The sequence below is a fragment of the Terrapene carolina genome, unplaced genomic scaffold (assembly GCF_002925995.2).
Source record: "Terrapene carolina triunguis isolate 2854851 unplaced genomic scaffold, T_m_triunguis-2.0 Scaffold406, whole genome shotgun sequence".
Classification (NCBI taxonomy): domain Eukaryota; kingdom Metazoa; phylum Chordata; order Testudines; family Emydidae; genus Terrapene; species Terrapene triunguis.
Window position 1 is genome coordinate 1,655,870 of NW_020664757.1, and position 22,570 is coordinate 1,678,439.

The following is a 22,570-nucleotide window of genomic DNA, read 5'->3' on the forward strand; positions in this document are numbered from 1 at the left end:
TTTTTTGTTTCACCGCTCTGGCCGCCCTGCACGTTTTTTTTGGTTGGTTTTTTTGGTTTTTTTTTTGGTTGGGGCGGCAAAAAAGCCAGAGCCGGCCCTGGTGGCGGTGCTTACCGGGGGGGGGGGGGGGGGGGGGGGAAGGGGGGAAAAGGGGGCCCCCGGCCCCCCCCCGCCCTGCCCCCCGCGCCCCGGGGGGGGGGGGCGGGGGGGGGGGGGGGGGCAGCATGCTGCCCATGCCCGCAGGCCCCGCCCCCACAGCTCTCATTAGCTGTGGTTCCTGGTCAATGTGAGCTGTGGGGGCAGCGCTTGTGGTAGTACAACGAGCCACCCTGGCCGCCTCTCCCCCTAGGGGCTACAGGGACATGCCAGTCCAAGCCGGGTAGGGAGCCTGCCAGCCCTGCCAATCCTCTCCCCCCCCCATTCCCCCCCCCCCCCCCAAGCCCCTGCAGAGCCCCTGGCCCAAGTTTTAGTTAGGGGTATAGTAGACGTCATGGACAGCAAACGAAAATTCACAGCCCATGACCTGTCCATGGCTTTTACTAAGAATACCCATGACTAAATCGTAGCCTTAATTATAACTGCATTCACCCTAGGGGGGTTCCCCTGACAACTATATTCATTTAGAAAGCGATACAGTTATATCAATTTCTAAACGGATATTGTCAAATTGGTACCAAAACAAAAACAAACAAAACCAACTGTGTGACGACCAGTCCTTAGGTATAAGAGCCTCCTGTTCTAAGCATACTTAGAATAGATATTGCAGCATGAAAATCATTTTGGGTGAGATTCTGATACCCTTCTGACTCGCATTCAGTCATATCTTACTGTTCAGACAGTCCCATTAGTTTCAATAGAACTACTCCGAGAGCACAGGGCTCCCAATGTGAGTAGGAGTGGGAGAATCTGACTCTTACTGTGTATGGCAATATGCCATTTAAAAGCAAGTTTTCAAGACTCATTTGCCTTACTTTCCTCCTCTTCCAGCTCCTCTAATAAGGAAGTGGTTGGATGGGTTGGAGCTGGACTCCTGGCCTCAGAGATTTCGGACTCCACGTATGCAGGATTGTCATGGATGTCTCTCACGTCTTCAGCTGGGTTCCCCCAACAAAGACACCAAACCACGCACCAAAGAAGAGACAAAATGAAGGTATCTACATTAACAACATGTTTTGAGAAACAGGAAGTAAGCAGCTCTTATGAAGGGGCTTCTCCATACCAAACCAAGGATGAGTGGGTGAAGTCTCAATGTACAAGCTGTAGTGTTCAGTAGGACTGGATTAAATACAGATTCTAAACGGCTGTGTCAAGAGTGCAAGCCTCTACCGTATTATCAGAAATAGTAAAGACGCCATCATACCCAGGGGCCCCTTTGGCAATTCGTTAGGAATTCGAGGGCTGCACTAAGCTTGCCCAGACAGATGCCTCTCTTGTCTTTAATGTGATGGTGCCCAATCCAGCATGCACTGAAGTCAACAAAAATCTTTCCAGCACGTCACCCAGACTGATCCAGCAATGAAGTTGATGGAATCTGTAATCTTCACAGGCTAGTCAAGGTCTATTACACTTTCCACATAGCATCTTTTTAAAAAAAAAAAAAAAAAAAAAAAACAACCTCCCTTGCTGAAGTAAAATGGCTTGAACACGTTCCTCTGTATGCGATATAATAGGAATGTTTAGTAATCGGGGGCCGGGATCTCTGTTAAACATGTTGTTGCAAATGCAAGAAAGCAGACTACAATGTTGGTATTACCGGTCACCAGATAGTTCGCTTCTAGTCCACACAAAAGCAGGACTGCTGCTCTACACTTAGTATATTGCATAGGCACCAACTTTCCCCGGCGCCGATGGGAGCTCACGCTCCACCCCACCCCTGGCCCCGCCCAGACTCCACCCTTTCCAACCCCTTCCCCAAAGTCCCTGCCCCAACTCCGCCCCCTCCCTACCCCTATTGGACCTCTTCCCCAAATCCCCGCCTCAGCCTCAAGCGCCCAGCGTTCCCCCTCCCCCCCGCCATGCCAAACAGCTGTTACGTGGCGCAAGCACTGGGAGCTAGGGGGAAAAAGCGGGCACGCGGTGCGCTCAGGGGAGGAGGCGAAGGCGGAGGCAAGCTGGGCGGGGAGCGGACGGTGGGTGCTGAGCACCCACCAATTTTTCCCTGTGGGTGCTCCAGCCCCGGAGCACCCATGGAGTCGGCACCTACGGTACATTGACCATTCTGAATATAAGTGTTCCTAGTTATCAAGCCTTTGTTTTGTTTCCTTTCTTACAAAAATTAAACACTCTGTTTAAGAGCTACTAATGGCTTCTGAAGTGCAGCAGAAGCAGCTATTTTTATTGATTAAATGGGAAAACCATTTATAGTAAAACCCACTCACGCCCCAAGATACTACATGACACGTCAGCTTTAGCTCATTCATTTTTAAGATGTGCAGTTTTGCTTTAAATCTACAATCTAAAGCAAACTAATTATCCAACTCCAATTATGTGAAAAATCCAGAAGTGCCCCAAGCATTTAGATAATTGGGGTTTTACTAACTGCACTTAAAGACGTATTAGAAAATGCTTTTATAAAAAGTAATGAAGCCTTAACACCAGACCTCCCTACAGCACTCTGCTAATCTTTATTGACAAGCCAGGTGAGGATTTGAGAGAGAGAAAACAAATCAGTGAGGTTTTACTACAGTCCTGTCTAGCATGCAATAGAAGCAAACTGCAAAACACACACAAGTTTAATTTAAAAACTTACTGCACCACAGATTTTGAATTTGAAAACCAAAGACTAACTACAGTACATAGTTCTCCATTAAGAGCAAAACTGACCTGAATCCCATGTCTGCTGAGTAAGGCCCCTTGATGCTGCATCTTGCTTTGCCATTCCTACTGTCCACACCATAGCAGCTGTAGGGAAAGGAAATAACATGTCTAGAGAATTGTAGGTCACTGACTGTTCAGAGGAGCTAGACAATATTTGAGTGGTTCTACTTTCATCCTGAATTTTACACAGCAGGCAAAGAAACCAAACAATCACCCTGGGGAAACACACTCAAAACCCACATCTTGGTTGGCGTATTCCCATTCCCTAGTAATTTACTTGGTAAGATAGGAGGGGATGGAGGCAGCATATTACATGTGTCAGTACTCAGACCACAAGTTATTGCATGCAAGGAAACCATTTTGTTTTCTATGACTCTCAGGAAGCTATGGCCACAGATACTCATCTCCTTCACTTGTGGCCACTTGATCTGCTAAAGGAAAGAGGTGGCCCAGGAAATAGTGCCACTAAGGGCAGGGATAGTGGTAGGTCTTCTGTAACATTCTTTGGCAACAAGAGAATGCTGCAACCCACTTACCTAGGGTGGTGAGGGATTTTTCTGTTTTTTATTTCTGATTGGCCACCCCTTCCCTCTTGTTTTTCTGTAAGGGGGATGTTGGAAGCCTCCTGGGAAGTAAGTAGGAATATCCAAGGGCAGCCAGAGGATGGTTTGGGGTTTACTTTTGAGATGGCTCCCTAAAATAAGGAAGGCAGGGACCCTTTTGAGATCAGAAAAAAGGCAGAAGTTTACTTGAGATGTACACTAGAGCTTTGGTTTCTTTATGGTTTATGAGTGCGCCAAGGCAGATATAAAGACTGCGATTCCATTCGAGGTTTAGATGCGGCAAGGAAGCCTCCACGGACTGCAGTCTTACAACGGAAACACGGATGTCAGGCTAAATAAACTTTTTGTTGAGTTACTGTTTTCGGTGTTTTTTTCCCCTTCTCCAACAGAAGTTGTTCTTGATTTATTAGTTGTGCTGAGAGTCAGACTTTATCCAGACCTTTCCCCCTGCCTCTCTCCCTCCCCCAGCATAACAGAAGCCTTGCTAAAAAAAGCACAACATCCCAGAGGAGTCCTTTCCAATCACTCCATGGCAGCAGGATGAACCAGAAAAAGGCTTCATTAAAGAGCAGCTATATTAGCCTATGTCAATTTCCACCTGCCAGACTGAGCATCCTGTATCTAAAGAGAGGTTCATCATGTATTCAGTGCCATCAGATAACTTCTGCAGCAATGTTACTGTGGTACCAGCCATAGCATCACTGCTCTCATAATAAGCCCCCTATCTTAGGGATTTATTATCATAAGTATTTCACTTCCCTTTAGGGTGGAACCTGGTAAGAGGTTTGTCAGCCCAGGAAACCTGGGTAGGCTAATAAGAGATAATCAAAATCCCCGCACCTTCCTATATGGGTTTAATGTCTTAGTTAAGGTGTGAGACCATTAAATAGCACAGGTCCTAAGCCCTTCGAAGTAATTGTGCCTTTTCTGAAGAATATATTTTAAAAATTGGGGGGGGGGGGAGCAAGGGAAAATGCTGACCCAATAAAAAGTTACCCACTTTCATAGGGAAGCGGAGGGTAACAACCAACAACAACAAAAAGTTACACTGCACCTGCAATTCTCCCCCTGGAGGGAGGATGAGAAAGAACCAGCCATGTGACAGATGTTTGACATGTTGCTTAATGCACTACTGAAAGGTGCTCAAATACCAGTGTGATAATGGCAGAGATGTACCCGTAAAGGATAGAAAAAGCAGAGAGGCTGACTGTAGGAATGCAACAGAGTAATTCTGCTGTCAGGACTGTTGCACACAGGTTTCTTTGGCATGGGTGTGGTCATATCAGTGCAACATCTGGGGCATGCAGGCCAAATTTCTCTAAGGCATTGGACATGACAAAGAAGAAAGTAGCTGGGAGACTACTGTAACAGCTATTGCCCTGTACTAGCTAATAAAATAAGACTATACCCTTAAAGATGTCAGTTCAGAGTTGTATGCAGGGATCAACACAAGCATAAATGGGTTTCCTTTGTGTCCAGTGGTCTCACCTGCTAAAATATTAGTACAAATCAGATGATTTAAGTTTCTCTCTAGCACTTCTGATTCTGTGAAGGAGATATTGGTTCCCATGCATACCACCTTTTAAGACAGAAAACTTATAAGTGGGACTGGTAGCACCACCTATTATAAAGGTGGTCTGATATCTCCCGTAAGTCCCTACTTTCAGTTGCTTATAAATGTTACAGCTTGAGCTAAGTTTTCCCACACTGGACACATGCCTATGGTTGAATTTTTTTTTTTTTTTGGAAAGTATCAACCAAAAGACTGTAGCTGTTTGCAAGACAAGGCTAGGAAAAAATGTTATTCGCTCATATGGAAAAAAAAATCTGGTGACCTTTTCTGTGAGAAGTTCTAGTACCACCATGCTTTGGAGCATGAACTTGAAATTTAGTAGATGGTGGCCTTTGTGTTAAGGAGGTGCCTTTTGCTCTTCATGTGAACATCTGCCCAATTTTGGCCAAGTTTTAAGCTTCTGAAAAATCTTGGCTTGCACATGCTCAGTGAAGACTTTACAATTTAGCAGCTAAAATCTCTGAATATTGCGTGCACAATGGGCATGCTCCAGCACCTTACAGCATAACCCTTTTGTGCACATACATCATCATTGTCTTTAATTGCATAATCACTTTTTACCTATTGGACCTCTGCTTCATTCAGTGCACAAGATTGATGTGCACCAAGGATTCATCAAGGTTGTATAGTGAAAGAGCCTATTGTCTGAAGGACCCCTGCTTCATTTGTTGCAGAGTTAGAAGGCGTGTGGAGAACGAGGCAGGGGATTGCAGGAAGAGAAAGGACAGTCTCATGATTCAGGCAGCTGAATGCTGCCCTGGAGAATTGGATTCTATCCCTGCCTTTGCCACACAGTGCCTGCAGTGTGCTGGGAAAGTCACTTAAAACCAAGTGACCACCTGTGAAAAGCTAAATGGTGTATTCCTCATCTTCTGCATGCCCAACTTGAGACCCTACAGTCTGATTTGCAGAAGTGTTGAGTCCTCACAACTGCAACTGAAGTCAATGGGATGTGTGCTTTGAACATACGATGTGCTATATAATGCGAAGTACACAGGTAACCTTTATTTTGACATTTCCTAAATAGGAGTGCTTGACTTTGCAGCCTTAATGTTCTTCTAACATAGCTTGTGCTTAATACCACAATAGGCTGATTCATATCTTGAAAGATGTTGCCTATAACCCACATAACACACATGCCAATGTTATTTAAAAGTGATAAAAAAAACTGGTAAATCAGCATTTAAACAACTCGATTTCTAAGGGTACATCTAGGACTAGGGTTTGTGGCCATATTGTAGTTTTAGTTAGTTGACCACCAGTTAACTTGAATTAGCTAACACCTTTATAAATGCTAGTTTAGACGACAAACACTCTGCCAGTTTTGAGAGCAAGTAGTTAAGGAAAATGCTGCTCGTTGGTAAAGTGTGGCTATAAGCTTGGAATTGATAGAAATCCAGTAAGAACATCAGCATTCAAATCTAGATTACTTGATTACTCACAAGAATATATTAATGCAGGAAATATAGGTTCATTTCTCTCCTGTGCAGTTTCTACCAGCATTCTCAATGGCCCTCTGGGACACAGCACAGCGATCAGATCTGTGAAGAGAAAAGGGTCAGATTCTCTGATCTCAAGCCACATGTTCGGTACATTTCAAATCTAATGGGCAATTCTTTTCCTATCTCCCTTCAAAATGGCATCTGGAGATATTTTATGCACAACAGTTATGAGGTAAAGTTGGTAAGATTACCATAACACCATCTCATAATTAGTCTCTGCTTGAAGATCCCCTTTGCTGAAATACAGTCTCCCAGTTCAGTGTTCTAATGTTAGCCAGCACGCTGAAAAATCTTATAAGTGCCCTCAAACAGGCCTTCATTTCCTTAAAATGAGACTATAATGTACTTGAGGTGTACAGGATCAGATTACACAGAATTTTTTATTCATGTTTCAAGATCCATTGGTTCAAGACCCTTATTATTTTGGTCTTTTATATAGCTCATATCATTTGTACATTTCATTACTGCGAGCCAGCTTATCCCCTTCAATGCTCCAAACCATTTAGAATGTCACCTGGGGTAAGTTTCCCCCAGTTCCACAGGTACAGACAGACTTTTTTACTTAATGCCAAAAAATCTGGTATTTCCCAATAGCAAACCAATGAGTTTTGCATTACTGCCAGGTTACTCCTGGTAAAACCTACTGCCCACACCAAGGGGTTCCATAAATTCAGTCATTCCTCCTGCACAGGTTCTGCATGTTAGAGACAGACATAACAGTCCCATCCAACCCTTACCATAAATGGAAATGGCTCCTAGAATGACCCACGCTGACCATTCGGGTAGATATTTAATGAAAACCAATGCCATCAGCGCACTGATCATAATGAGATAGGCCTGCTGGAGGTGCAAGGGACCCTTCCAGTGGATACAAATCATCCCAACTGCTCCAAAATTCCAGATGACAAAGAACAAGGTGAGGTAATCCATAGCCACGTTGTAGGTCTTCAGCACTTCGCTGCAGAATGAAAACAAAGGTGATTTAGCTATGCAATATGCAGCTGACAGGCAAGACACCTTCATGGCACTAGTCGAATAGGCAGACCTCAGGCCTGACTAAGACAAAGCAAGTCAGGTCCTGAATTTAAAAAATTCCACTTGCCCAAGAGAAGGACTGCGAGAGATCTGTAAGATGAGCCTCCCCATTCCCAGCATCAGAATCCTCAGCAGTGCCATAGCTGGCCACTCTGAAACTGAAGGCCATGCTGTCGAATGTGGGCTGATGGGTGCAGCAATCACACGGCCCAGCTGGAAGCAGTAGCAGGTCCACAAACTTGTTGCTCTCTCACCCGAAGCAGAAGGTGCCATCATTGCTTCCCATCACTAATTGCCCACTTGCCTTGCAGTCAATGGCTGCTTCCAGTTCGCTATAGTTTTACGGCAGTAGAGTGGACACTACATAGCACACAAGTATTGCATTGCCTTGCCTTACACTTTGGGATAGATGACAAGAGACACCAACGATCGGATTGCTCACTCAGGTGAGCAAAATTTCCAGACAGAGCTGAAAATAAGAGAGCAGCAGTGTGGACAGCATTTAGTAGAGATGGCAAACGAGAAATGTCCTGCCCAAGGTACAATTTTCAAGACAAAATAAATATATCATTAGCAAGCTAGATGCGAGGTGTGACCCAGCACTGAAGTTAAGGGGAAAAAGATTTGCAGAGATGTAGTGAGAGAGAGTAAAATAAGGCACACTGTCAAATCAGAGTATCCCACCGCTTCCCCTACCATCAGAAAAAACTCTCCCGGGCCCCGCTCTCAGGTGCCACTGCTGCACCAACAGCCCATTTTGAGAGCTCACTATTCAAGTGGCAAACTTCAGTGATCACACCCTCTCCAAACAGGGAGCTTTCTCTTGCAAATTAGCAAGTAAACCATTTTTAAAAAGCAAAGATAAGGCAACCATAGTTTTTATTATCCACTGAGGCTTAGTTTGCTTGACAATATTTTGTCGACATGCGAGCTGATGGACCATACCATGTTTTGTAAAGACAACGAAGTGTGAGCAACAGGCAGCCTCACTACAACTACTCTTCAGTCTTTGCTGTTATTTTTCTTGGTACAAATTAGTCAAGTTTTACTGTCTACTGCAAACACAAGGGTTTAATGAATTACTCAATTACTACAGTACAAGCAGAATGTTGGCACTTACCCTAGATAGATGTAGGTGAAAAGGAACAGCAGCATCAGTGATGAAAGAATCAGCCAACCGTGGATAAACTGTTCAATGGAAAGACAAGAGAGTAGCTGACATGACTGGACAGCTTTTTCTTCATGGTGTAGTGTTGTGTGCACCAGTGTTGTCAGGGACCTCCACAGGTTGCCAGCCTTTGACAGTCTTCCTCTCTTTCCTTCAATACACCATGCACTCCATAGGGAAAGGAGAGGGATCCCCCTGGACTATCCAGTTACCTCAGCCTCTCTCTATTCTTATCTTTCTTTCCAAGCTCTTTGAGCACGTTACCGGCACCCTGCTGCTTTGGCTTCCTCTCCACCAATTCCCTTTTGGAGCCACTGCAGTCTGACCTCCAACTTCTCCACAACACTGAAACTTCCCTAGTTCAACAAAAACAACGAGGAGTCCTTTGAGGCACCTTAGAGACTAACAAATTTATTTGGGCATAAGCTTTTGTGGGCTATAACTCACTTCATCAGATGCATGGAGTGAAAAATACAGTAGGTTCCATGGTTCAAATCACCAATGACTGGCTCCTCAAAGCCAGAGGAGGGCTCCTATTATTTGCAGTTATCCTAAGTTTATCTTCTGCTTTCACAGCTGATTACTTCCTCCTTGGGCTTTCAGAACTGTGCTCAGATTGTCCTTCTGCCTCCACACCTGACCTCTTAGTATGTTCCCCTCCTCTCCCATAGCCTGCTGATGTCCCCACAGGGTTCGGTTGTTGATCGTTCTTTCTTTCTCCCTCTCTCAATCTCTCTCCCCCCCCACTCCCACCCATAAATGAAATCTAACATCACTTCCTGGGCAGCCTGCTGCCACTTTACACAGCAGGACAAGAACTGAATTTGTTTTTTCCCCTCTAAATACTCTCCTCTTCCTCCCCCCACCCCACCCACCACAGACAACTCCAAACCAATCCTCACAGCCAGGAACTATCCACTTCCTCAGAAAGCTGGCCTCACACTCTTGAAAAAGAGGAAACTGATGGGACAGTGCAGCTATATCAAGACATCTTCATTTGCTAATATCAGTCAGGACAGAGTTTAAACTCTGAAACCTCTTCACTCAAAGCTATAGGATTCAAGCCAAAATGGAGACTATAGTACAAAGCCACAGACCTTTAACTTTTAGGAGAGGATAGCTGATGGGGGTAGAAAAATCCACAAGTTTTATTAAATAAACTCAGATTAACCTGGAGCCTAGACAGAGCACTCATACAGCTCTGTTACATGTGAAATGTACTTTCTCAAGTACTTAAAAAATTCCAGAGACTGACCATACTTCAAAACCAATTGCAAGAAATGGAGACAAAAAAAAAATGCAGTCTCCGTTCAGTGCAGAACTTTGACTAAAACTCAAACAGCTGTTGCATAGTCACACAGGGTGTTACACAAGAGTGGAGGAGATGGGGCATGCGCAGTTTTGGTTTTACTCTCTACCAAAAAAACAAAAACAAAAAAAATCTAGCTATGAGCTCCCAACAGTCAAAAAATAAAACCAGCATCAGTTTAGTTATCTGTGAATGCCCACTGGCTGTGAAGAGAGATGATAATAAAGTCCATAACTGCTGGTAATAGCTACTCTAAAAGGAGATTCCCATTATGTGTAAAATCTAGGAGAACTACTAATGCAGTGCCTATACGTCTCTCACCAACACACAAGCCCTCTCAAAACTAGTTTGGGATGCTTTCGCTGATTACTATACGACTTATATTTTGTCCAGCATAAATACCTTACCTTGTAACAACGATATTTATACAGCACAACTAGGAACACGGTCATCACGATGATAACACTGATCATTATGATGGTATTCAGCACGGAGTTCAGGAGACGCTGGCCCACAGAAGGTGTATCTTCACTGAAAGGAGTGTAGATCCTGCAGAGCAAAGAGACGTGACGTCGCAGACAGGTACATACTACCGCCACCAAAATAAACTGTCCTCCAACGTCTGTGTGCGACTCCCATGATCACTGGAAACCCAGCCCTAATCCCCAGAGTGTGCTTAGAGAGCACCCACAGCAGAGAACCCTAAGGATCACTAAGGGAAGAGACCATCAACTTCAGCATCTTTATTTAAAAGACTTTTCATTCTTTCTGCATACGGAGGACTCTCCAGGCCACTTGTCATTTTTGTTGACTGTCTCTGGACCCTTCTGTTTCTGCTGTACATTTTGTGTGATAAGGTTAAGATTGCACCATTGATTTCTAGAGTCTCTTTTGTTTTTCACACATCCTAACATTGTTTACTTCAGCTATATTCCAGGGAAGTGCTAGTCCCCTTTTAATCCCCTTATGAAACATCCTCCAGTCATAGGCGCCGACTCCATAGGTGCTCTGGGGTTGGAGCACCCACGGGGGAAAATTGGTGGGTGCTCTGCACCCACCGGCAGCTCCCCAACCCGACCCATCCCCACATCCCAGCTCGCTTCCGCTTCTTCCCCTGAGCACGCCACCGCGTCCTGCTTCTCCCCTCTCCCTCCTAGCGTTTGCGCCGCGAAACAACTGTTTTGCGCAGCAAGCGCTGGGGGGAGGAGAAGGAGGAACGCAGCGTGCTCGGGGAAGAGGTGGGACCAGGGCGGGAATTCGGGGAGGGGTCCAATAGGGGCAGGGAGTGGGCAGAGTCGAGGCAGGGGGGCGCAAGCATCCACCCGCACCAAGGAAAGTTGGCGACTGTGCCTCCAGTCCCGTGTTACAGCCCCAAGAATGTCCTCAGTCACGGTCCTGGTCAAGAGGGCTGGATGGAACTCTCTCTGTGCCTATTAACATGAGTCTTTAAAAGCCACAGAGATCACTCAGCAGTGAGACACACTTTTCCATCCATCCAAGTGTGCTATGTCCCATTTGCTGCCAGCTGGTGCAAAAAAAGGGAATCCAACTGGAGTTCCTATAATGTGGTGGGAAGCAACCTCACCACAACTTCTGAGGTAGCCAGACTAAAATCAGTTTAAGTCCTATCCAAGTGACTATCCTAACATTAGTGCCCTTTTCCCACATTGGTTTGTAACTGGTACTTAGGATCCATTCCTGTCAGATGAACTTAGTATATTTAGCCCAGTTCAAAAGAATAAAGTCTTTGCCTGTTTACAGAGTTAGTTTTTAACTGAGTGGGTAAAGGTTCTCATCCCAGTGTGGAAGGCCTCTGGGTATACACATCTCTATGTATATGGACACAGAATGTGTTTGTAATGCATGAGATCACACACACACACACCCCCCTCTTTTAGGAACCTACTTACAACTGCCCATTTTTCTCTGTGTAGAAGCGCACTGACTTTATGGTGGCAACGACAACAATCATACACAGCGTGACAGGCACAAAGAGCATGATCACATGCTTTGCTCCATATTTCAGGGTCAGTTCCTCCTCCTTATTGTCCACAGCAATGTCTCTTACTGGAAGTCCTGAGTCAGAATTACCGCTGTCAGCATCACTAGGGCTACAACTGCCACCAGTATGCCTCTTCTGTAAAGAGAGGTTAGAGTATGCATAAGACCCTCTTTATTTTCCATGCAAAGCATTCACTCAGATTTCCTGGTGACACACAGTCACACCCTATAGAATAGCAGAAAGCTCTAACTACGTGGAAGTGAACATGGAAGCCCCATGACTAGCGATGCAAATGTCACCTGTGTCAGACATGCTATGAACTGGAAAATAATTTTTTTTTTTAGTCTAAAGCATAAACATCTGCAGACATTTAAAAATGGGGAGAGGGGCAGTGCACACAATTGGAATTGAAGGAAATTCCAGCTGAAGGGTCTGATGCCCAGCCATTTGAATCTGTTCTCTCAGCAATCCTGTCCTTGCATTAAATGGTTGCTTCACTATTACTTGCATAAGATCCCATTTAACATCTATTTTGTTTGCCCAGTACTGAGGAAGCTCTGGAGAAGAGCTCAGGCAGCTAGTTTTGCCCTTTAATTAAACAAAAAGGAAGCTTAGAGAGAACATCCCTCAGGAAAGTCACGGGTATCAGATCATGCTTAAAACTCATAGCTCTAGCAACTGGGAGGGGAGGGGCATGAAGAGACAGGGAAAGAAAAGACTATTGCTGTTATTTAAGAAATACACAAACTGCAGTACCCCTGAAACGAGGCCTGGCCGACCCTAGGATACACTGGAAGGCACTAAGTGATCTATTCAACAGAGCAGCAATGGCATCATACCACATTTCCTCTCTTTCTAGATGCAGTGCAGACCTACCCTGTACGTCTGCGTTTCTGCTGCTTCTGGTGCTTGCAGGCCATCCTGGTAGGAGGCTGCAGGAGGGCTCTCCACTGATATCAGTGATGTTCTCTCATTGCAGGCTTCCTCTTCACTGTCTGAGCTGTTCATGAACGTGATCATCATCAGTCTCTTCTCATACAGTGCCTAGAAGCAAACCCAACAAGAGGTGAGAGATAAAACATTAAAGCCATGTTACAAACTAAAAGCCACAGACATCAAGTTGGAAATCTAAGCAAGAAGTGCAATTGTAATGGGGATATTCTGGCAGGGGTTGTGACTACATAGCTTAGTACAACATGATAAACTCGCACATTGAAAAATGCATCATGCTCTAGATGAAATTAGATAGTGGTTTGGGTTTTTTTTCTGTTTTGTCTTTTAAGCCGTTGGGTAGGGGAAGTGAAATTCAGGGCTGGATTAGTAGCCAAGTGAGAGTCAAGTCCTCTTTTTAGCCATAGCATGCATGGCTGCTTCAGCTGTTCTCTCCTCACCACTGTGCCTTGACTTTGAGACCGAAGAAAGACCTCTAAGGGTTAGACAGCAGTTCATTTTCCATGGCCCAATCAAAGCTTCACCTCTGTCAAGTGCCAGTCGTGAGAAGTCATTTGTCTGCTCGAAAAGAGACTGTGTCCAATGCCCACAGGATAGATAAATAAGCAGCAGCCAGACAGAGGTAAATTTTTGGTCACTAAGAGCCTGGGCTACATTTAAGCCAATCTGTTGAAATGTAAGTACAGTAAAAGCTGTGTTATCTGGCCCTGTACCAACCAGAAAGCTCTATAAACTGGCATTTCTAATCTTCATAGAAAGTTCGGTTTATAGTCTGGTTGGCGCAGGGCTGGCAGGCTCCCTACCTGGCTGCGTGGCTCCCCGGAAGCGGCGACCTGTCCCAGCGTCTCCCAGGTGGAGGCGTGGCAGGTGGCTCTGCGCACTGCCTCCACCCACAGGCACTGCCCCCGCAGCTCCCATTGGCTGCAGTTCCCGGCCAACCAGAGCCAGTGTGCAGAGCAGGGTCAGCGCGCCGAGTCGCCCGCCATACCTATGCCTAGCAGCAGCAGCAGGGACAGGTCGCCGCTTCCAGCGAGCTGCCCGAGATGAGCGCCACCCTGATCCAGCACCCCAAAACCCCCCCTGCACCCCAACCCCCTACCCTGAATCCCCCCCTGCATCCAAACTCCCTCTCAGAGCCCACACACCCCAATCCTCTTAGTTAACTGGAATTTTTTACTTACTAGCACTCCTCCATTCCCCCAACATGCCTGATAAAAAAGCTTTTACTGTATCTAACAGCCTTATGAATTTCCTAGGGAAGTATTCCCCTCCCACACTAAGCATGTAAGAAAACTAGCTTCTTGGAAGAGGAGCTCTCTCTCACTGTAAGTTAATACAGCTGGGACAATGTTGATTGTTTCATAGAGAAAGAGCAAGACACTTGGAAGGGCAACAACTTGGAGTTTAACAGCACAAATCTCATCGTTTTGGCTGGATTCCATACACTGCTACTCAGAAATAGCAAAGTGACATGGAGAAGAGTCAAGAGGAACAACTCTTTATTTTATCCACTGGAGAGATTAGGTGCACTGCTCTTGCATGCCTGCATTAGCCAAGGATACCATGATTTCAGTCAACCCTAAGAATGCACCTACTTCACCCCTCCCATCCCCATCAAAGAGGCTTTTAGACTCCATCAGGTTCAGGACAGCTCTCTCCCAGGAGGTCCTGCTGTTTGGACCATGAGTGTGAGAGTCAGGACTTGTTCTGTGACTGGCCAAGTCACTGAACTTCTCTGTACTTCCACTTCAGGTTTAAAAGGGAGATTCCCTATGACATTTATAGAGCATTTAATCCAAGGATCTTGACAAAGGAGCCCAACATGGCCCAAGAGGCAGATACTGTCTCCCTTTTAAACCTGAAGTGGAAGTACAGAGAAGATTTTCTTTCTGAAATTATCTCCCAAGTGAGATACTCTTTCCAGAAGAGTCTCCCCTACCTTCCCTTCAAAGCCTGAAGTATCAGTGTAATTCCTGCATTATCGATAAAAAGCAATACAGTTCAGGGGTGGAAGAGATGGTAGAAGCACTCAGTCTTGGGCTACCTGCTTCACAATAATGTTATGTTCTTGCTCAGTAGAATAAAACCTAATGACCCAAGTTCTCAAGAGCATACTCTCACTTTTGTGCCTGCCCATCTTGCATGTGCAAGTCACTTGCTGATGGGTGCTTATCAGACAATTGTGAGAGAGTGCATATGCACTCACATTTCTTGAAAATTTACACCCAAGCTTCTACAAACTAGGCAAGTTATGAAATACATGAAGTTGAGTCTTTAAAGGCAAAGTCAGGCTTGTGTTGTGTAAGCAGCCATCCAGGCACTACATACTTCTGAATCAGTGAAGGCTAGGTAACACATGACACCAGATCATAATAAATATTTAACCCTCTGACCACTGTAGCTGAGATGGCGCCACACAGCTTCTGTATATGCCAGAGAACCAAGGGAAGAGTAAGAGGCCAGTCTCAAGCAGTTTGGATCCAAATTTAGGTTTTACATAGCGTAAGTATTGTCAGGAATGTCGCCACACACACACATATATATATATGTGTGAAAGCCAGTTATTTGGGTGTGAGCCTTCCTCTGCAGTTTCTACAACCTGAACAACACAATGTGGTGCTACTGCACAGGACCCAGAAAGGGACACCAAATAGCCTGTTTTCACTAGCGAAGTTGTGCCAAGTGCAGAAGATAAACAAATAGCAGAAGTAATAGTTACATTCTCAAAATGTATTCCACTTTCACTAACCTTACGGGTTGGTAGTTTCAGTAATCTTAGGGATAGCAATACAACACAGAAGGACATTTTGTATTTTAAATCAGGTTTTAAAAAAAGCTCGACAGCATCTCTTTGAAAGGGGAATAAAAGAAACCATGGAGAAATGCAGAGATGTGACAGAGTAATTCTATCCCAATCACGCTAATAAGGTCAGACCAAGCCATATAGTTCTACCAATCCCCCCTTCCCTTGTTCATTACGTTTTGTGTTAATGGTATGTTGGCTTAAAGTCTCTGACATCACAATATAGTATTACAGTGCCTGGCCTAGATCCCTACTAGCAATTGACCCTTCAATGGTCACTACTTCAGAGATGATCAATTCCATACAAAGCCAGAATGGTCCCATTTCCTTTCTGCATCATCTTCCTTATGTGGATGTACCCCTTGGGGTTGGTAAATAGTCCCAAAATGGGAACAAATAAGGACATTCACACCCCTTTTCCAAAGACTTTGGCAGTCAGCTTCTCTAACACTGCTATTTCTTTTAACAGATTCTAAAAAGCCGTGCTCTGGACCATCAAATTTCAGGTCTAGCTGCTCAAGCAGAGTCTGCTACAAAACATCTCATTTGTTTAAGTGAGCGCTCCTTCAGAGCGGTAAGACTTTAGGATCCAACCTGATCTCTCTCTCTCGTATTTGTTGAGCATGGTCAGCGTGCTTAGGTCTATGCAAAGCAGAGGAAGACAAGGCCCTGGCTCAAGGAGCTCACACTTCAAATAGAAATACAACACGATGGAGACAAAGCACCAGCTGACCAGGAAAAGGATGTCAAATTAGTAGAGTTTGTTTCTACGCCACTTTGACTGGTGGATTAGTGCTGACAGGCCTCATGGAAGCAGTGGACTATAAGGAGGTATATATGAACCAAGAGTGGATTCCTGGCTCCCAAGGACTGCAAAGGAATTCCACTCGACAGGAAGCAAAGAAAGTTTCTTCCATAGAGTCAGATATATTTGTCCATTTTACCAAATGGAAGTTGTGTATAGACAATGAGTTTTCCTAGGCTGGGGCTGGGAGAAGGAAAGACACTTGAGGAAAGGAAATCAGTAAAGAAAGCAGGAAAGGTTGAGACAAACAAACACACTTCCTTTATGGCGCTAGTGATAGCAGCTTTCAAAAAAAATGTAACAAACAAATGCAGGTTAAGTCTGCATTTTCATATTGTTCAAACAACTCTTGAATATGAGCCTCTGAATAAAGTGAATAAGGAAGGGCAACACCAGTTTTAAATATGATCCTAATAGTTACCAAAAAAAAAAATAATCACATCGTTTTCTACTTTTCCTCTGCGGAGCCAAGAGTTGTTACAATTCTCTCAATTTATATAAAAAATAGAAAACAGAGTAAGAGGCTGATCCTGCAGACCTGTATGACAAAAGTGAAATGGAATGATGACCCTATAGTACTAAATAATTGCTATTAGTAAGTGACAGAGATGGGGATTGAACCCAGTAGTCCTGGCTCTAACTCTCCTATCTATTTCACACAGTGGATCAAGCTGAATATCGCTCCACTGACTTCAACAGAGCTGAGGATTTGACCCACTGTGTCATTATCCCACTGCAACAGGTACCGTTTTCCTTGTAGGCTTATTCCACAAGTCCACATGTTAAAGCTCCCTTGTATTGCACAAGAGCAAGTACTGTACCTTGTGTTTTATCCATTGGAAATGAAATACAAGATCAAGATCAGATAGATAGAGCACAGAATCGCTGGTCTACACTGGCAGGAGATTTATTAATTGACTTGAAAGTTCTGAGACCTACTTATACAGTTCTCTTTGGTGGTAATTAGGTGAGGAGGCCTATTTTTTCTAGCTATGTTTAGCTCAAGGGGGAAAAAAAAAAAAAGAAAACACACCTCTGAAGCAACAAACAGATTTTCCTTAAAGTTTAGGTCGCAAGGGTCACTGCTGTTGGTAAACACACCAAACAGGGAGGGAGGAGTTAGTTTTTAGAAAATAACCAGGAAAACAAATACAGAGGTGATGTTACTCTTACAAACTCCAGGCACAAAAATAAGCCTCACCTATGCAAGTCACCAAAATGACAGGAGGTTCACAGTAAATTGTGTAGATATTCAAAGCATGATACTAAGTGATGCCTGGGCCCCTCTTCAGCAGGGCCTGATTATATCCATGTCCTCCGCTGGGCTCCCTGGGGTTGGTTCCTTCTTGATTAGGAGAATTTTTTCACTTGTCCCAACTCCCAACCACCACCCACTTATGGCACCAAAATGAGATATCAATCATAGTAAATTGAGAGGTTCTCCCGCCAACATGGCTACCACCGCTTGTTGGGGGGTGGTTTAATTATGTTGATGGGAGAGCTCTCTTACAGTGGCACAGCTGCATCGGTACAGCTGTAAGCTCTCTCATGTAGACATGGCCTTAATGTTGATGTTTAAATCACCACCACTAGGCATCCGAGTTAACACCTCGGGCAGTTCACACCTCTCAGAGCTATTGTTACAGGCTCAGTGGACTGGCACAGACATCCCTGCTTCAGTTACACTGTTACAGTTGTTTCTGAGCCCTAATAGGAGAGGTGATAAATACTGTAGGTGTACAGAGTGTCTTTCATCCCAAGAATCCTAGAGTGCTATGTAAATCATATGCCAACAGCAACAGTCAGCTATCTCTGAGATGAATGGCGGCAACCAACCAGCATATTTCTAAAGAGCCAGGAGAGGTGAAATCTTGGCCTAGAATGAAGTAAATTTGTCTACTAGGAAATTCTGTAAAGATTTTTAAACATCCAAGCAGAGCAGACCACACTTAATTTTAGTGACTCAGCCAAAGGTGCCCCACCCTAACCTTCCCATTAAATCATACACAGTACAGAATTCATCTGCCTTGGAATTAAGAAGTCAGCTCTAGGGGAGGAATGTTGGTCTTGTGGTGAAAGCACTAGAGTGGCACTCAAATTCTGGGATCAGTTCAAAGCTCTGCCACAGAGCTTCCAAGATGATTTCGGGTAAGACACTTCATGTCTATAGGCCTCTGCTCCCTATTTGTAAAACTGGGACAACAATGCTTCATTTCTCTCACCCTCTGTCTTGTCTATTTAGACTGTAAACTCTTCAGGCACCCAGCCAACCATGTAGTAAGACTATCCCTGCTGTGGTACAATGGACTCCAATAACTTTTAGGGCCCCAAGGTGTAATAAAAATATTTTGCCATCATCATCCATCCCTGGATTTGGCTCTGTGGTTCCAAGGAATCTAAACATTTCAGTCTTGTTGCTTTGACCAAACATGCTTTCCTTCAGGCGAAAAGTCTGACAGTTTTGCTGCGACAGATATCAGTATTTGAATTCATATTCTAAGATGAATGATGTAAGCACAAGTTAGAGCAGATTTTCCCCATCCTCCTCTTACCTCCCTCTGTACATTTTTAAGAGGGCAAAATCCCTGTCTCTGATCCACAGAGCAAACTCTGCCAGCTGTGGCAGTCCACTCTCCCTACATGTCTGGAAATTCCAGTGTGAGAGCAGAATGTAAGAGTAGAGATCATGTAAGTGAAAACAGTCCACCCTCAAGTAGGGATGCTAGAGGATGCATATGGATATCTACAATAGTTCCCTGAAAGTTACTGCAATTACCACTCACAGAGAATGGGGATGTTGCCAGCTAAAGCTGTCACTAGGCATCATGGGAAACCTCCAGGCCTTCCCCTTCTGGAAGGTATACCCAAATTCAGGCTCTCAATTAAACACGTCTCAACCATGCAATAACTCCTTAGCTATAGCTATGGTCTAGCTTTCTTTTTGCAAAGATTGCTGGATTTCTAATACCAAGGACGTCTCACTTGTCTTCATCTTAGTGTGATCCACAGCAAGATTTTCAAAGCCTGAAGTTTATACAACCTTCATATACAGCTTGGTCACCACAGCCAGTAACAGAGTCTGTCACACAAAACTGTCACTACATCATGTTACGTGATTGCAAATGGGCGGGCTGCTAGTAAGCGTATCAGGTGTTGATTCACACTATGAAACATTCTGAGAACCATGTGCCAGAGAATTTTTCTAGGCCATTCATTTGAGGATCATTAACATTCATTCCAAACAAATACCAAATGGTAATAGTGATAAATATTTGAAGGAGGAATAATAATCGTGTATCTTATCCACAAGAATGTATCTTGGGCTCATCTCTACAACTATGGGCAAGTTACCTATGGTTAAGTCATAGTACTAAGAATATCAGAGGGGTAGCCATGTTAGTCTGTATCCACAAAAACAAGGAGTCCGGTGGCACCTTAAAGACTAAGATTTATTTGGGCATAAGCTTTCGTGGGTAAAAAAACCCCACTTCTTCAGATGCCTGGAGTGAAAATTACAGATGTAAGCATAAATATACTGACACATGAAGAGAAGGGAGTTACCTTACAAGGGGAGAACCAGTGCTGACAGGGCCAATTCAATCGGGGGGGGGGAGAGAGGGGAGGGAGGGATGTGGTCCACTCCCAATAATTGATGAGGAGGTGCCAATACCAAGAGAGGGAAAATTGCTTTTGTAGTGAGCCAGCCACTTCCAGTCCCTATTCAAACCTAAATTAATGGTGTTAAATTTGCAAATGAATTGTAGCTCTGCAGTTTCTCTTTTTTTTACCCACGAAAGCTTATGCCCAAATAAATCTGTTAGTTTTTAAGGTGCCGCCGAACTCCTCATTGTTTTAGTACTAAGAATCAGGACCTGGGTTTAATTCATTGCTCCGCCTCAGTCTTACCCTAGGACAGGGATCAGCAACCTTTGGCTCATCCCTCGGCCCGTGCCACTTCCCATAGCTCCCATGGGCCTGGGACAGCGAACCGCGGCCAGTGGGAGCTGCGATCGGCCGAACCTGCGGACGCAGCAAGTAAACAAACCGGCCCTGCCCACCAAGGGCTTACCGTGGCGGACCACGTGCCAAAGGTTGCCAATCCCTGCCCTGGGACCTAGCAGCCAGCCACTCAATATATTCATCTCTCGTTTTCCTTATTTAGAAAATAGAGACAAATGCTTACCTTCCTTACAGGGGAGATGTGAGGCTAGATATCCATGGAGTGCTTGGAGATCCTCAGACAAACAGTGCTAAAAAAAAAAAAAAGGAAAAGAAAAAGGTTCATGAAAAAGGGACTATTCAGAAAGAAGCAATGTTAACATCATTCATTCTGAAAGAACTAATATTTAGCTCCAGGGTTTTCAAAAAATTCCTCTAAAACAATTTGTCCATAGCTGTCCTGCAGTCTTCTCAAGCCAAACACCATAACACAAGACTAGGGCATCAGCAACAGAAAATAAAACTAACACCAATGTGAAACTGACTGGTTTAGTTTAGTTCATTGGTTGTTTCAGATCTGAACTAACAGTATAATGAGTAAGAGATTTTTAAAGTTGTTATGGCCTTAACCGAAGGTATCTTTAAAAAACAGAAGTAAGGGCCCACCAATACTGCTTTTAACAGCAAATATGCACAGGGGTTAAGCACATGGGTGCCGGAACAATTTTTATAGTGGGGGTATTGAGAGCCATTGAACAAAACTGTAAACGCTGTATATCATGGAAACCACTTCCAGTCAGGGGGTGCTACCACACCCCCAGCCCCCTAGTTCCAGCACCTACGGCTGTTAAGCGTTATGCGAGTCCACATTCTTCCTACCAAGGCAGCGGTTTCACGTTGCCAGTGTGTACGCAGGGACAAGGAGCCAACCCCAGCCTGGGACGGACACCAGGAAAGTGCCTGGAGAACTGCGCCCAATAACCCAACTTCAACCGCCCCGGCTACGAGGCAGGAGAGACAGGTCGGTCAGCGAGGGGGCGGACCTGGGAGCCCCCTGCAGGGCCGTGACACGCTGGGCGGGGCGGGGTCACCCGCAAGCCCCCTCAGCAAGAAGGGCTGTGGGGGACGTTACCACAGAGGCCCCGAGCTGCAACACCAGGACTGCCCCGCCTGCCTTGTCCCTCTCGCGCCCCTACAGCGCGGGCCCGAGGAAGGGCCCACTCGGGGCACGGGGCGCAGAGACACGGTGCCCCCACCCCAGGGCTGGGCACCCACCCGCCTGCGGCCCTGCCCCGCCCCAGCAGAGCCTCCGGCCCGGGCGGCAGCGCACTGGGGGAACCAATGCCAGCAGGAGCCGAGAGCCCGGCTCCAGGAAGCCGATGCAAGGGGAGCTCGGGCGGCCCGGGCCGCAGAGGCTCCCGCAGCCCGGGGTAGCCTTACCCGGCCCAGCGCAGCGCTCTCCCCCAGCCGCATCTGCAGCGCCCGGCTCCGCACCACTACGAGCTCCGTGAGCCTATTTACCCAGCCCCGGCAAAACCCGACCCCGCTCCGCTCCCATTGGCTCCGCCGCGTTCCCTTTCCGAACGCGGATTTAGGGTTAGCGCGGCCTCTGATTAGCCGAGTCGGCTGTCGCCCACGGCCTACTTCCTCCCACCCCGAAGCCTCTCCTCCAATGGAGAGGAGGAGTGATGAGGACCAGCCAATGGGAAGGCGTCGTGCGGAGTGGGCGGAGTTCCTTATTTCTCCAGCTGGTGGCTGGGTCATATAACGCGTGCGAGTGATTGCGCTCCGGGGCTGTATAGGAGTCTATTAGCTTGCCCGGTCTAGCGCAGCTCCGCAGCCCGGGCTGTTTGGGTCCCCATGGTTTAGTCCAGCTAAGGAATTATTGCGGTTTGACCCATACTTTGCTTTGAAACGACGGCGCAAGGAACCGGGCAGTTCAGAGGATTTTGGGGTGGTGCGAAACTTTTGGTTCAGTGTTGTCATTAGTGGTCTGAGCATCTGCTATACTATTAACAATATCAGCACGTTAGCTCTTCCTTGGCACTGCAAGCTGCCATGTGACCTAGCATTAGCTTTTCTCTTAAAAAACAAACAAACAAC

At 45.5% G+C, this 22,570-nt stretch overlaps 1 protein-coding gene across 1 annotated transcript in view; it reads right to left on the minus strand.

The window, feature by feature from the left end:
* Window positions 1-21,989, minus strand: part of PSEN2 (presenilin 2) — a 30,101-nt gene extending 8,112 nt beyond the window's left edge. Inside the window, exons 1-10 of the mRNA XM_026658202.1 lie at window positions 21,908-21,989; window positions 20,712-20,778; window positions 12,846-13,013; window positions 11,878-12,104; window positions 10,375-10,516; window positions 8,611-8,678; window positions 7,193-7,413; window positions 6,396-6,494; window positions 2,824-2,901; window positions 972-1,094 (exon numbers count right to left, since the gene is read on the minus strand). Of these exons, the coding sequence (XP_026513987.1) occupies window positions 972-1,094; window positions 2,824-2,901; window positions 6,396-6,494; window positions 7,193-7,413; window positions 8,611-8,678; window positions 10,375-10,516; window positions 11,878-12,104; window positions 12,846-12,992 (1,105 nt within the window). The 5' untranslated portion in view covers window positions 12,993-13,013; window positions 20,712-20,778; window positions 21,908-21,989. The remainder of the gene's footprint in view (window positions 1-971; window positions 1,095-2,823; window positions 2,902-6,395; window positions 6,495-7,192; window positions 7,414-8,610; window positions 8,679-10,374; window positions 10,517-11,877; window positions 12,105-12,845; window positions 13,014-20,711; window positions 20,779-21,907) is intronic.
* Between the last annotated feature and the right edge of the window lie 581 nt (window positions 21,990-22,570).